At 37.8% G+C, this 14,981-nt stretch overlaps 1 protein-coding gene across 1 annotated transcript; it reads right to left on the reverse strand.

Annotated features, from left to right (window-relative positions):
• Positions 1 to 1,215: 1,215 nt before the first annotated feature.
• Positions 1,216 to 14,651, reverse strand: slc39a13 (solute carrier family 39 member 13). The gene is made up of 10 exons (XM_028015212.1): positions 14,443 to 14,651; positions 10,966 to 11,331; positions 8,340 to 8,447; positions 7,981 to 8,123; positions 6,358 to 6,471; positions 4,740 to 4,829; positions 3,661 to 3,711; positions 3,363 to 3,495; positions 3,164 to 3,263; positions 1,216 to 2,067 (listed from the first exon to the last, which is right to left on the reverse strand). The coding sequence occupies exons 2-10, from the start codon at positions 11,291 to 11,293 to the stop codon at positions 1,992 to 1,994; spliced, it is 1,143 nt and encodes a 380-aa protein (XP_027871013.1). The 5' UTR covers positions 11,294 to 11,331; positions 14,443 to 14,651; the 3' UTR covers positions 1,216 to 1,991.
• Between the last annotated feature and the right edge of the window lie 330 nt (positions 14,652 to 14,981).

Raw genomic sequence — 14,981 nt, forward strand, 5'->3', positions numbered from 1 at the left:
CCATATGACAATTTATCACCCTTTGCAGTAGGATTATTCTAGCAGTGAACATGTTAATGCAGAAAGGTCCATGTGACACCATGAAATATCCCTGTGTATCTTTATACAAATCCAACCATATTTTTCCAAACTCAGTCATTAGAGTAAAAGGAGACACTGCTCATCTTAAGCTATAAACAGGAAAGAGGCAACCCAGAATCTGGAGAGGTCACCAGTCTATACAGGGCAAACAACCTCACATGCACACACTTGTGAGCATCAGGGCACAAGTGTGAGTTTTTTTCCACACTCCGTGGAAAAAACTTATGCTTTCCCTTTGGGTTGTGTATTGATTCAGTCCAGACAAAGAAGATTTTTCACTAATATTTAGGTGCACAGCAAACAATATGCACAGATTTCTACTTGGGACTCATTATAAATGACGTCTTTTGCACCATAAAATGCTGACTTCAGATTTTTAAATTGGGCTGATTTTATTTTTTTATATTAAATCAGCCTTGTGAGCTGATTTAACTTGTGCCCTTGTGAGCATCAGGGCACCGTTGTGCCCTGATGCTCACAAGGGCAATTTTGCCAAAGGCAATTTTGAATGACCTGCTAACACTGTGGGTGGTGGGAGAAAGCTGGTGTATATGCATGCACAGCAGGAACATGCAAACTGTACACAGAAAGGAACAGATCAATACATACTAGACTTAAATTCTGCCATCAGTATAATCAATTTTACCTAATTATTGGGTCCCAAAATACTAATGCTGAAATGCCATGCTTTTCCAGTTATTAATATTTTCAGAGGGGCTTTCAACTATAAATACAAATGTTTACTATGAATTTACTTAAAATATTTCTATATCAATTTTCAGACTTCATAGCTAAAAGCTACAAAAACATCCTGTAAAATGGATGGCTGGAGAACACAAAGAATGGATAAAGACATGGAAGAACAGCTGGTGAGAGATTGAGAAATGGATGAATGAATAGACAGTTCAATGAATGATGGATAAAATAAGATTAATGAATTGAAGGAAATATGGATGGAAAGTTAGGCATTGGAAAAGGAAATAAAATCAGTAAGAGATCTTGTTTTTATTATTTTTATCTGGACTTGTAAAAGTTTCTTTTTCCCCCAAATTTCATATTTTTAAAACTGTGTAGGAACCCTGCAGTTTTTTGCATATTTTCTTCAAAATATAAAAACCAATCCTTTTGAAACAGTTGTCTATAATTTATAGTTTATTTCTTCAAAAGTCTTTTAAAACATTCATCCCGTTTTCAACTTTCTAAAAGCAATCCTTAGTTTCCCAGAAATAGCTAGAAACAAAAATTTAATGAAATTTAAGTTTTAGCACATATCAATGTATTCTCATTAAATGTTACTACAAGCAGTTCTTCGTGATGAATGCTGTGTGAGGAGCACAAGCTCAAAATGTGCAGGTTACACTGTATGTGAAAGGCAAACAGATAAAAGTTCTTTGGTAGAAAATAATACAACACAAAACAAGAGGGAGTGATTAAACAGTTTTCCATTCAATAAATATTCAGAAGCTACATGAAAACTGATAGCAAACAGTACTAGCAGAATAACATCTAAAAAAAAAAGCATCAGATGAACTTCTGCTAGTTATTATGTTAGTTATGAGATTGTACGTCACGCGTACCTGGTTGTAAATGTATGTGCAAAGCATCGTGATTGTCCAAAAAACAATTTGGTAACAGATTTCCAAACAGACCTTTTTCTGATTCTGGATAATTAAGTATGGCACATTTCAAAGTGTCCAAGTACAAACGTCTTGTCTTCTGATCACGACAGTCTTCCTTTCAGTCACCCCTAAATAAAGTGCTGCTCCTTGTCAGATATTTGCTTTAGTGTTCCTTGGCTGTGATGCCAGAAATCTCCTCGTCAGTATATTTCTGTGAGTAAGAGGCTGGTGGGGAAGACGGTTCCTATCCAGTAGTAGTGTTTAAGGCAAGAGAGTGTTCTCCTCCCACGGTCACTCGACAATGGCTGAGAGCAAAGCGATGGTACCAACCCCACAGAAGAGGAGCAGTATTTGTAACAAGGAATGTCTGAAAAAAACGAAAAATAAAACAGATTTAGAAAGGTTTGTGGACTCATTTTTTTAACATTAAACAACTACCATATTTTCCGGACTATAAATCATACTATTTTTCATAGTTTGGAAGGTCTTGTGGTTTATAGTCTGGTGTGTTTTTTTCTCTACATGATACATTTTTTAACTGGTGGTTACATGTTAATTCGTACTGATAGACATGAGCCAAGCGTTAAACATTACAGTCTGCAGCTGAGAGGAAAGCTAAACGTGTGCTGAAGGAAAGATGGCTTGAGATGGAGGAACTAGTCCAGAGTTAGGTGCTTTAAAACTTGTTGCTAGGAGAGGCAGCAGTGACGTCTCCCCGCCCCAGTAGATGCCAAGAAGATGAATAAAAATGACTTTGGAGGAGGGAATCCCTAGTGTTACTGCTTTATGCAACATAACTGCTGCCCTATAACCCCAGATTCACAGTGGATGCTCCTCTCTACCGGTAAAGAGCAAGTGGAGTCGTTCCTGACCACTCTGATTTAGAGAATGGACATTAGTAAGTCAGAAACTGCCAGCAGACTTTCAAGTCATGATTAAGTACGTTGAAAAGCAGGTAACTGAACTAGATCATCAACATGGAAAAGGTCCCCTCAGGTTTGACAAGCACTAAATAAATGCGACTTATACTCCAGTGCTCTTGTAATATACTTTCCTGTCTGACCATTCTCCAATAAAGGTCAATAGAGTCAATAACACCTTTATAAATAAAAATAAAAATAAAACAAAAGGTGCAATCCTGGCTCATTTTTCAAATTTAGAAGACTTTTCTTGGCTGAATAATTCAAAAGTCTCCAGCTGTGTAAAAGAGTAATTCCTCTCGAAATAGAAACTGGACTGAAATGCGTGATAAAAACACAAACATCATCTTAATCTAGAGAAAAACTGCATCTCAAAAGCATAAAAAAACACTGATTGAGATTAATATAACAGATAAAATCTGGCTACTTGAGGGCTAAATATAAAGAAATTAATAAGGGATTATTAAAAAAATATTTGGACATCTCTGTACACCTGATGGATTTGTTTCATTTGGACCTACAGACTTTTAAGTTCGTATTTACCTTAAACTGGACTCCTGCAGCAGGTCAGGCACAACATTAACCAAGGCAATGTAGAGGAAACCCCCCGCAGTGAAAGGCAGAATCCAGCCAGAGGAGTTTTCTACAAAAACAACAAAAATCTTCATGAATAAACTAATCAAATTTACATAATTCCCAGCTCATAACATATTTTGTTGTGTGTAAAATAGTCTTCTACTACCTTCACTTTTGGGCGACTGAGCACAGAGGGCAAAACAAGCTCCTAACACCCCAACCAGAGCTGTAGATAGCTGCATCCGGGCGGCGCTCCAGCGGTCGAACCCGGCTCGCAGCAGAATGGCAAAGTCTCCCACCTGTGGAGGATGACATTTCTCTCAACGCAGAAAAAGCTAAATAACAACTGTGTTTACAAAGACTCCAGTAGCCAGATATGTTATAAAGCTCCAAGATATGCAAACAATTTATTTCCTAATGAAAACATTGAAATGTGCAGGATTGAAGAATCGTTATAATCTCACTTCGTGAGGGATTTCGTGAAGCAGGATAGCAAATGTGGTGAGGAATCCAACCTGGGAGGTAGAAAAAAAAGGCAAGAGCAAAGTGATTTATACACAACAGAAATGTTTGAAGCCCGTTTCTTGTAAAACAGAAGAATAACGAGAAAATGCTTCAAACGTTAAAAATGTAAGACAAGTAAAACGAGGTAGAAGGTTAATTTATATCATTTAGTTTAAGCCATTTGCTTATTTTAAGTGAGTCTAACAAACATAAATAAGGATAAGAGTTTAGAACGTGTATAGCTGCAAGTCCTTTATTTATATTTAACTAAAAATTAATTTTTGTTTAATTTATTTTGAATATTTCAACAAAACAACTGTGACAAACACAACATAAGTAAACAAAAAAATGCTGGTAAAGTCTCGCATGCGCATGTTTGAAATATCTAGTCAACTTCCTTTCTGGCACAATGATCAATTCTTCATGCTGTTAACCTTCTGTCTCTCCAGCTGGACTCATGTCCCAGAACTGCAGATACACGGTAACCTACTGAAGCGGTACAAATCCATGTTTCTGGAGTTTAAAATGCACCTCTTAAAAAAGCTTGTATTAGAAAAAAGGAAACAGACAGAATATGAATATCTTTGAGTATTTAAACAATTGCTCAGTCGGTGAGGTTTATAATTAGATGGCCAGGTATATAACAGCTTAAATGCACATGACTTAGAGTAATGCCTTTCATCTTTCTATTATTTTGCTACATTAGATCAATTTGGACCTCTTCACACATCAGTCATTGGCATCGTTTGCCCCTCTTTAGTCAGTCAGGTTGGAGCACATTTTTACTCCACACACAGTGAGGTTTTTCAAACTTTCACAGCTAGTTAATGCCTTTTTCTCTTTGTGCATTTCTGCACTAATGACCAACTTACGACTTTTCAGCATCAGCTCCTTTTGGATTATTTGACCTAGGGTAATGAAGCCGCTTCTCCCACATACAAATGCAAATAAAATAAATAAACCTGGCGAGCGTTTGAGCTGACAGCTTAAAATACTAACATTTACAGGGGTGATAAAAAACTGTGAAATAAAATCCTACCTTCTTGCTCACTGAGAAGCTTCCAGCTACTGCCAGTCCATGGGTGAAGTTATCAATGCAGTTGGCCAGAAGGTTTAAGTATCCACTTGTCTGTAACAGATGTATGAAAAACTGTCCAATTTAAAGAAAAAAAAATGGAGCATTTTCTCTTTAGTACCTCATGCTAAGAATCAGCCTAAAATGTGATTTTAACAATATCAGATAAACATCTCTTGAATACTCACAAAAAACAGTTATTCATCTTTTTACATGATGAATTAATTGTTATTAATTGTCTTTAGCCACATTCTCAGGCTAAGCTATATAACCACAGGCTTGATTACTGCGTGGCCTGTAGTTGCAATAAATTACTTGAATAGAAGCTGTTTGACCAAATGAAGCAGGCAACAAAATGTACAAAGTAACACGTCATGCCTTGATCTAAAATAAAATCAAGAAAATATTTTTGAAACATGTAATTAACAGTCTGGAAAGAGTTACAAAATCATTTCTAAGGTTTTGGGACTCCACTGACCAATAATGACAGTGATTGTCCACACATGGAGAAAACATGGAACAGAGGTCACCATTGACCAGCCGACCAAAATTACTCAGACAGTACAAACAACAAATCAATGACTTCACAAAGCAACCATTTTGAAACACTAAGGAACCCAACTAGCCTCAGCTAAAATCTGTGCTCATAAAAGTGGCAACGAAGACATCCATGAAATTACTAACCAAAATAAATTTGACACCTATTTCAATTTCACCAGAACTTATTTTTGACTAATAACTTTTGGGGAAATATTCTGCAAATTGATGAGACGAAAGTATTTTCTTTTTTTGGAAAATGTGTGAATCTATATGGACTAAAGAATGAAAAAAAACAAGAAAGAAAACATCATGCCTATAGTAAAGCATGGTAGTGTAAGAGTGATGGTTTGGAGCTGCTTTGTTGCTTCTAAAGCTGAATAGCTGGCTGTTATTGATAAAACTCTCAATGCTCTCAGCAGAAAGTCCTCAACAAAAATGTGCCGCCTTCACTCAGTGACCTAAAGCTTATTTTCAAGTCCAGCGCTGAATGACGCAAGAGAATGAACGTTTTATAGTCGTCTAGTCAAAGTCGGAACTTAAATCCGATTCAGAAGCTGTTAATTAAAAAAAAAATATCCTGATATGGCTGAATTAGAAACACTTTGCAAAAAAGAGTGGGGGAAATTTAATCCAAACCTAATCCACCTATTACAAATTCTTGATGTCTACTGTTTTAAAAAAGCAGTAAATAGATGCAAAAAGCTTAGGGGGAGTTTACTTTTCCACAGAGAGAGGAAGGTGGCTTTGGCAGATTTTTTCTCCTTAAAATATGGAAATCATCATTTGACATCTTCTTTTTGTATTCACTGATGTTATTCGTCTCGTACATTAAAATTTTTATAATCTGAAATATTTTTAAAAATTTGTAAGAGGGGAAATAGTTTTTTATTGCCTGTACTTTCATATTGCCGTTTAGTCAGCAAAAATAATTAATAAATACAAGCATCTTATATAAGCAACCCACATCAAAGTTAACTGTTTATCCCTACTGTTGCCCCATTTTTCATCATATTCTGGGATATGCTTTGGTTGTCAGCATTACCTTAATTTTCTCTGAGCTGTCTTGCAGACTCTGTAGCTTGGAGGATTTCCATGACTCAGCATGGTGTCCGTTTCTGAGTGATGCCTCCGCTTTGACGGCGAAAGCTGAACTTGACTGTGGAGAAAAACAACGCTTAACTTTTATAACATGTGCGCTCATCAAAAGAGATGCAAGAAACTCGGAAAGAAAGTCCTCCCAGTAGAATCGTAAAGCTCCCAGCGTAACCAGTCAAATAAAAATTGCAATTTAGTGGGACTCTAAATACTGCAAAGCACAGTTTACTTACGGTCGCTTTTGATATGTATTACAAGGATTCAGCCATTACATTTATTTTGTGCTAGCGCTTCTGTTTTCTGAGAATAGCCAACTTCCCTGTTCCATCATTTAGAAACCACTTATGTTGTCATTTGGACTGGAGCTCAAATAAAGCAAGAAGGAAATAACCTGCGGTCCTCCGGTTGCCACAAGGAAATGGTTGCTCCATTTCAGTGACTGAAGCATGAGGAAGTAATGAAGTGTGATGAATTTTACAGCTATTAATGACCTCCAAGAGAAGGGAGCTAAATTTCCAATCTAGAGCACTGTGCAAGTTTTATATAAAAACAATGCATCGATGCAAAACACTGGCGTGATTCACTACAAAATATATGCACCTTGTTACCGTTCTTGCAAAGCTTAACGTTTTAGGAGAACACAGTTAGCTTCCCCCTTTTGCTGTAAATCTCTGTCCATGTCTATTGTTGCCTCTGCCTAAAAGCGGTGTTCTCCTGTGGACAGCGAAATGGCTGAAGCAGCTGCTTCATCCCCTGCACTAAAAATAGACACAAGGAGAGGAGCTGAGACGTGGATTTCAATCTTCTCCCTCACTGGCATTAGAAAGACATGATGGAATGTGTATTCTGCCTCTACGAACATACAGAACAAGGCTTTTTTACAGAGCTAGCATGAACTATTTTACTTTATAGACGTAACATAAAATGTGAATAAAATGCATTCACTTTAAAAATTAATACGCCCATGCTTTTATGTATATTAAACATGGCATCTCATCTCTGTGTGAGAAACTAAATACAAATATGAACAGCTGTTTCAAATCTGTGAGCTGCAAATACAGTATCTTTGAGGGTTAAGTGGCTCTTTGATAAATGCACTTCTTTTGCTTTTAGCCTTTGACTGGATGACTGGATTGAAGTAGATGATTCACCTGGGTAAATATACACACAGAGTGAGCAGCCATGCACAATAGAAGAGTACAAACACTGGCAATGAGAATATAGGAGCAGCCTGGCCACATTCATTTGCAATACGATCTTAAATAAAAAGATGAAAAGCTGCTTTGCCTATTTTTAAGAAGGCAGGAGGTTAAACATTAAACTGACACTTGCTTTTTGAGTCATTTATAAGGCAGGCAAGAAAATCAATAGGGATTTCTTCCCAAATGTGTAGCTGCTGCTGTAAACTCCCGGGTGTGCTACGGGTCATCTGACACGGCAGTCTTCAAAACACAACTGACAGATGTGCAGACTAAGCATCGTAGCATCTGCACAGAGAATGCCCACAAAAGGAAATATGTGAAGGCTTGTGTCGACATGCGAGACAGAAAGAAACAACAGAAATACTTACAGACAGGTTAAAATTCAGGTCTGAATTTGGGGGGGCATCCTCGAGGCCGTCTTGATCTGGAAACATTTTCTCCAGGAGGTGGAAGGCAAACAGACCAATGAGTACCCACAAGCCTTGGGTCATGTAGTGGTTGTGTTTGCTAGCTGGAAAGACAGCACAGACTGTAAATATGTGGGCATGAGATGTACACTAGAGATCTGGTGATGCAGCCAACACTGCTTCTAAAAACTGCCACCGACCTGAATGAAGGAATGTATAAATGCTATTTTTTTCTTTAATGAACCAGTCTTTTTTCTTACAAGAGGGATTCCTTGTTAGAGCATGAATATATTTATAAAACCTGTGACTCTGAGACCCACCTGGAGAGCCAGAGAGCGCCCACGCTTCAGGAAGGAGGTGAAGAAACACGTCACCAAGGAGACCACCAATAGCAAAGCTCAAGAGTTGCTTCAGCTTCTGGCATCCAGCTGGCAAAGAAACAAGGTACCAATTATGACAAGGTATGATTAACAACAATCTCCGTGCTGTTTTAGCTTTAAATGCAGTTTATGATTGTCTTAAAATACGCATTTACAGCATTAACAAAGATTGTGATAAATTAGCATCTCTTTTCAGCCTGGCTGTTGTCATTTCAACATATGAGGCACTTAAATGCGCAGTAGCATCTCTGGCTCACCATGCATTACCTATAATAACATTTCACGGAAACTTTAACCTTGGTGTGGCTGCATTTCTCAGCCTTCAGCCTAAAATACTTCTGGAATGCCACGTTAGCGTGGGTGGGGCCTGTCAAAACTTTCAGCCCTCTGGTTCACCTAAAGTGACTTTGGTTGGGTCACAGAGTACAAGGAAAGTGTACAGTAGGTCATCAGAATCATTTAGAAGTTACAAGTCTGGATTAATATAAACTATTACATGTAGATATTTTCTGTATGCTAACTCATATTTAGAAGGAATTATCAAGTATCATCAATAACCAAGGATTGCAATAGATAGTATATGTATTAATGAAAAAGCAAAGTCTCAAAAAAGTAAATAATTCCCAAAGAAAAATATGATGTTAAATACAAAACTTGAGATAAACTAAACTCATTGGCTCCAGGTGGGCATCAAGCTAAATGTAAACATAAAGCACCATTGTGTTTGAATCTAGCCTCACAGAAGAAGTTTAAAAGCGTTTTCTGTTCAATGTTGTTGCACTTGGCAGCTGAAGCTCTTCCTACTCAGAACAGGAAACTCTTTACTGTAAATAAGAATCTTGAAAAAAAAAAGAAAAAGCTGTGAACTTGCATCATTGCACACTATAATTGTTTAGAAAACATGCAGCTGCGTTCATATTTGGGTTGTGCTAATAGTTCACTTCAAGCTGTGTGCTATAAGAAGCCTTGAAAATTTAGGATGCAGCTGCCTGCTTTCCACCAGAAACATCTGTTGATCCCACTGGAAAAAAATCTCTCTAGTGTGGGGATGAGATTCATCACAAGGCTATTCAATTGTAAAACATGGATGGGAGAAAGAAAAAAAGAAACTACTATTTATAGAATCTTACACCTTTAAAAAAAGAATAGTAGTAATAATAGTAATTAGGAAACATTAAAATGTATAAGTGATAAGTTTAAATTAATTACAAATATAAATACTTTATGTCTGTTTGCTTCTGGAATGTGTGCCTTTTGAGAGATGCTTGCAGGAAGACATCTAAGTGTGTCAAATTGGGAGCTGATACCAGATGGTCTGCATCAAGAGTGATAACTGACGTGGCAGAATAAACAATGGATGATTAAGGGTCAAAGTTTATGAACCAGAGACAGAGGAACTGTACATGAGACCACGGATGCACAAGACACCTCGTTGTTCTGTGGGTTCATCAGTTAATGCATTGTTTCTACAGAAGGAAGTAAACAAGAACTCTGAACTTTGCACTCTACATTACGGCAGCTTGTAGGTGCAACACACCTGTGACTCAAGAGAACAGAAGAAGCAGCTATGCTATGTGATTAACTCAAGATAATTAAATAGGCTATGTAACTAGGACTGACCTAAGGAAATAAAAAAAAGGGGCTGGGAGGAGAACTGAAGCACGCTCCTGTCCGTTCTCCTTGCAAGTTAATTTAAAACTCTCTTGTCTCTCTCTTATTTTTCAGTTTGAGAATGCTTAAGTAGATGAACCTGACAATAAGTTATTGCAGATTGTCATTTCTGAATAATTGTAGTGGATATGAATGGCTTCCTATAGCAGCTCCATAGCAAAACAGAAGAAATTGAAAAAAGCTGCTTCTTGTGCTTTTGTCACAGATACTCCAAAATGGTGAATCTGTCAACCAGTTCAGAGACACATCAGAAGTCTGGATTATATTATTATGTTTCTGCAACCATGGATTTATCATTTTCCAGATGTGTGAACCAGCAGCCCAGTTTACTCCTTTTTCTTTCAGTGTTTCCATGTTTACAAAGAAGATAGAAAGAAGAAGTAAACCTGAACACAGTTCCCTCTCCCTCTTGCTCCAATCCTTCATATTTTTGGGAGAATTTGGGCTCCTCATAACACGAATTCAAAGATCCGCTGGTTCTGCATCTAAAAAATATCCCTAACATTGAATAATTCCCTGACCCATATAACAGATGCTAAAGAATGCTAACTAAAATCACGCAGGTGTCACAGCATCCAAACAAGCTAAAGAGAAGCAACAGCACATCTTGGGAAGATTATTTTACAACATATTTATGCAATTAAATTGATAACAAAAACAGGAACACTTCTTTAGGTTGCTACAGACATTTGAATCTGAACACTTCTGCTTTCAAAATAAAAACAGGAATTTCCCAGTTTGGCAAGAACGTGGTTCAATCTGAGTTAATGTTGGAGAAAAAAAACTACTTAAAATGTAAAGCTTGATTTGAACTAAACAAAAAAAAACAAACAGTCATGAATAAATTGCATCATGGTTAAGCTATTGAGTTAGGACTATATATTCCTGATCCTACCTTCAGTTTTGAGGGCAGCTCCTGCTTCAATAGGAATAACAAGCAGAGGGAAAACCCCGCTGAGGCCCACAGCGACTGACCCTACCAGGGACAGGAGCCATACATGCGTGTGTTCACTGGTTAAAAAGTCTGCGACCGCCTGCAGGCCAGGGAGGTCATCTGCCAGACTGGGGCCCGGTCCCGCAGCTGTAGCCATCGCATGAGCCATAGAGGATTGTGTCATCTTCTGGCTGCTTGATGCTCCCCTGGAGGTGAGCATCAGCAGAGCAGCAGGGACAAACAGAGCAGCGACAGCCCAGCTGGGCCTTAAACAGCTTCCACCTTTCATCCGTCTCTCAGCCCAAAAAACACTTGGAGCCTGTGATGCTGTAACAAAAGAGTAGATATGACAAAATAAACTACATTACCATTTCAAATGTCTAAATCTGCTGCATTCAAAAAGGTGAATTCTAATGTCACTGAAGGCAACCCCCCCCCCGATACCAATCAATAATTAAAAAGAAAATAAATAATTTGTTAGGTTACAAATGAATTAAACTGTAGTTCTTAGTGAATTTAGATTTTTTAAAATATATGTAACAGCGCAGTAGAAATTCTGGGCACATAAAAAGCAAAAGCAGCTTCTCATTTCAACAATCGCCTTTGATGCTGTGCTTTGAGCGCTCTGCAGGTGTACGTCCACAAATAGAGCCAGATCTCCTTATCGCATTAAAATGCAGACCACTTGTTTGCTGCAGCAAAAAAAAAAGAAAAAGATAATATTTTCAGTGAAAATAGTTTCCGCTGGATATCTGATGACATGCAAGCCAGCGTTCTGGTTGTTTGCAACAAACTCTTGGATTTTCCAGCAGTAGGCTCGGAGCTCACCGTTTACTCCAACCAGATGAAATCTCAGAGGAATTCAGAGAATGTCAAAGAAAACTACAAGCACGTCTCTGGTTTTGTCATGTCTTCCTCTGTCTTTGAAAAGCCTCTTCCACTGAAGAATGTTTTTGCTTTCTTTGTGGCTCTTTTACATCAAACGTTTTGCAACTACCAACTACCAAATCTGCCTCCAAATCCCTAGTTTATGAAAAAATAAAATAATAAAAATGGATTCGATCATTTCTACTGCCATCTCTCGTGTACATTCTATACCTTCTGAACGTTTCTTGTTTCAGATTTTAGCATCAAACCGTTTTAAATAAGATAGCAGGGTTGTCAAAATAATAAAAATTTTGAAGTAAATTTAAAAATAGTTAATTGACAGAAAAATGGAAGCACACATACTAAGGATAAGCGATTATAATTATATGACAACTGCATGCATCAATCAGAAACTGGTGCAAACTTTCATAAAAGATCATTAACACATTAGGTGCTACTGTTTTGTCAAACAGCGAAGTTTAACAAAAGTTGACTTGTTCTATTGGTTTTGCCCTATTTAAGGAAGTCAAACTACAATAGTGATGTTTTTTTGCTCTTAACAACAAACAGGTTATATCTACATTTAAAAGTATAGATTACAATGCTTACAATGGTCATCTTACAGTGGGAGGTGATTTTTTAAATATGGCTGAAAAGATATACTTATTATGAACTTTGTTTTTTGCTGTGAATGCTGAAAACGACAGCAGAAATCCAGATGATGATTTTCAGTGAGAGTTCAAAGCACAGCAGGAATGCTGCCAGCTAAGCAGATACGTTAATCCATCACTTATTGATCAGAACTGACCCATATTCAGGAGGATCATAACTTGTGAATTATTAAAAATCATTCAACATCAGCTCTTAAATTGGTCTGCTGACTGCCATTCATAATAACCTGAATCCACTTGTACATTCAGTAAATTGAAATGCTTTGGGTTGAAGAGAGACTGTCCTGCAACTTTTAATCTCGAGTGTCATTTAAGAAGACTGTTTATGATGACACAATATGTAAAAAGTTATAAAACTCGAATCTCGAAATGGAACCTGTTCAAGTGTACTTTTTAAATAGAAACTCTCTAGTTGGAATTTGCTTGATTTTTCTGGTTTGTTTTTAGTGGAATAACAGTAAATTTGAGAGCAAATAAACGTACAACTGTTTTTTGGACATTTTAAATAGTCATGAACAGACACTGACCCCAATTTAAATAGTACATTGTGTTGTATTCCTTTGAAGAAACGATTCTCAAACATTTCACAACAAGTATCACCCTATCTAATTCAGCTTTAGAAGTAACCTCATCTTGATAGTCATGTTAAACCCACAATGGCTTTTTTTTTTACATTTTGTTGAGTTTTATCATAAAAAAAAAAATCATAAAAAAAGGATTTTCATTTTTCTTCCCACTAGCACTGCTTAATTAGTTGAAATGTTAAGTTTAATGATGCTGACAATTTTTTTTGACATAGACATTATAATTTCCCAGGCTGAAACTGCAGAACTTAACAAGATCTTCAGTAGAAGTTGGAGTTTCAAGAAGGAAAGTTAGAGGCTTCCCCACCAAACTCGACCTAAAAATCCAAAATAGCAGAGTCTTGCTTTTAAAACTTGACAGACATGGTATGTAAACTTATTCTTCACACTTCCGGCAGCTTGTGTCTCCGTAAGTCTTTCGCAAAGTCTGAACTGTAAATCCTCCAATTGTGAACATCTGTGCATATAAAACAGCAACTTTAGAAACAGTGAAATTAGGGATGACGTCACTCCCACATCCATGTTTAGAGGTAATTGATATGTAGCACAAAATCCCTGCTCTGTCAGTTGCCATAACAACCAAATTATCGACAAAAACCTCGTTTATTTATTTAATCTGTACTCAGCGCAACAAAATCTGTGCAGTAAAGGACACTTTTGAACCCAATATTGACGGTAAACCTTCAAAACAGTAATAAACCTGACTGCTGTTGCAGAGATACGAGGCAGACAGAAAACTCCAGAAGGAGCAGACTTCCAGACGGACTTCCTCTCGGTAGATGATTATTTGTAATTTTTTCCATCACCCATTTCAGGGCGTCTGACCAGCTGAGGCGACTACCTTTATTTTTAACTTATTAGATGTAAAATGGATGCGTGGATTTATCCTACTATTAAACATTACAAACTCCGAAATGTCACGTCTTGAGAGTTTGAGAGTTGGCGAAAACACGTGGAGTGAGTGTTGATTAAAAACAGTTGAGCTGCAGCAGCAAAGGAGCTGGAAAAAACTTGAGACGCCATTATGCTAAAGTGACAAAAGAAAGTGAGGTGAACTAGGTTTGCGATTGATGATGTGTAGTAACCAGCCCTGGGGTCTGCAGCTCGGAGCTAGCAGGCTAACAGCAGCAGGCGGAGGAATGCAGTCGGACAGAGTTTGCTAAAGAGATTAGCTCCTCAAACAGTTTAATGCTAACAGCGGCTGCTCTCCGACTGCTAGCATCAGTTTCACAAACTTACTGCCGTGAAAAACTTGTTGAAAAGCCTCCCTACCCCAAAAAGTACAATCTGAACGATGGCTAATTTTATGTACATACCTTGTGGTTTCGACAGTCTGTGCACCAGTGTGTCCCTGCCATCCAGACCTTGATGGATAGCAGCCTGAGTTCCTGCAGACTCCCAGCTGCTGCTGCTGCTGCTGCTGCGGGGCGGACGGGGATCCACACCGCGGCTCTCCCAAACAGCCACGTATCAGGAACATGAGGGGGAGCACCAAGGAGAACACAAACACAAGTCACAGCGTGGAACCCGCCTCACCAGAGATTGCAGGAAGTAGCCCATCCTCCTAATTGTCCCAAAACTAACACATTTGAAGGGATTGTTTGCGTATTTGACGCAAATACACATGGAATAATTATTAAATATAAAACTTTCTCTCCTGGGAAAGAGCCGCTGCAGATGCTGCATCATCTACAGTAGCTGGTTCTGTTCAATACGACCATGCACTTTATTTATTCTATAATAGTGCTGCAATACATTTCTAAAATACTGCGAAGCATTGCTGAATATATGAATTAGCCTAATGAGAAATTTAGGACCATGGAAGTAATCAAATTATTCACATTTCCGTGCGTTA

This window comes from Xiphophorus couchianus, chromosome 4 (assembly GCF_001444195.1).
Source record: "Xiphophorus couchianus chromosome 4, X_couchianus-1.0, whole genome shotgun sequence".
Taxonomy (NCBI): Eukaryota; Metazoa; Chordata; class Actinopteri; order Cyprinodontiformes; family Poeciliidae; genus Xiphophorus; species Xiphophorus couchianus.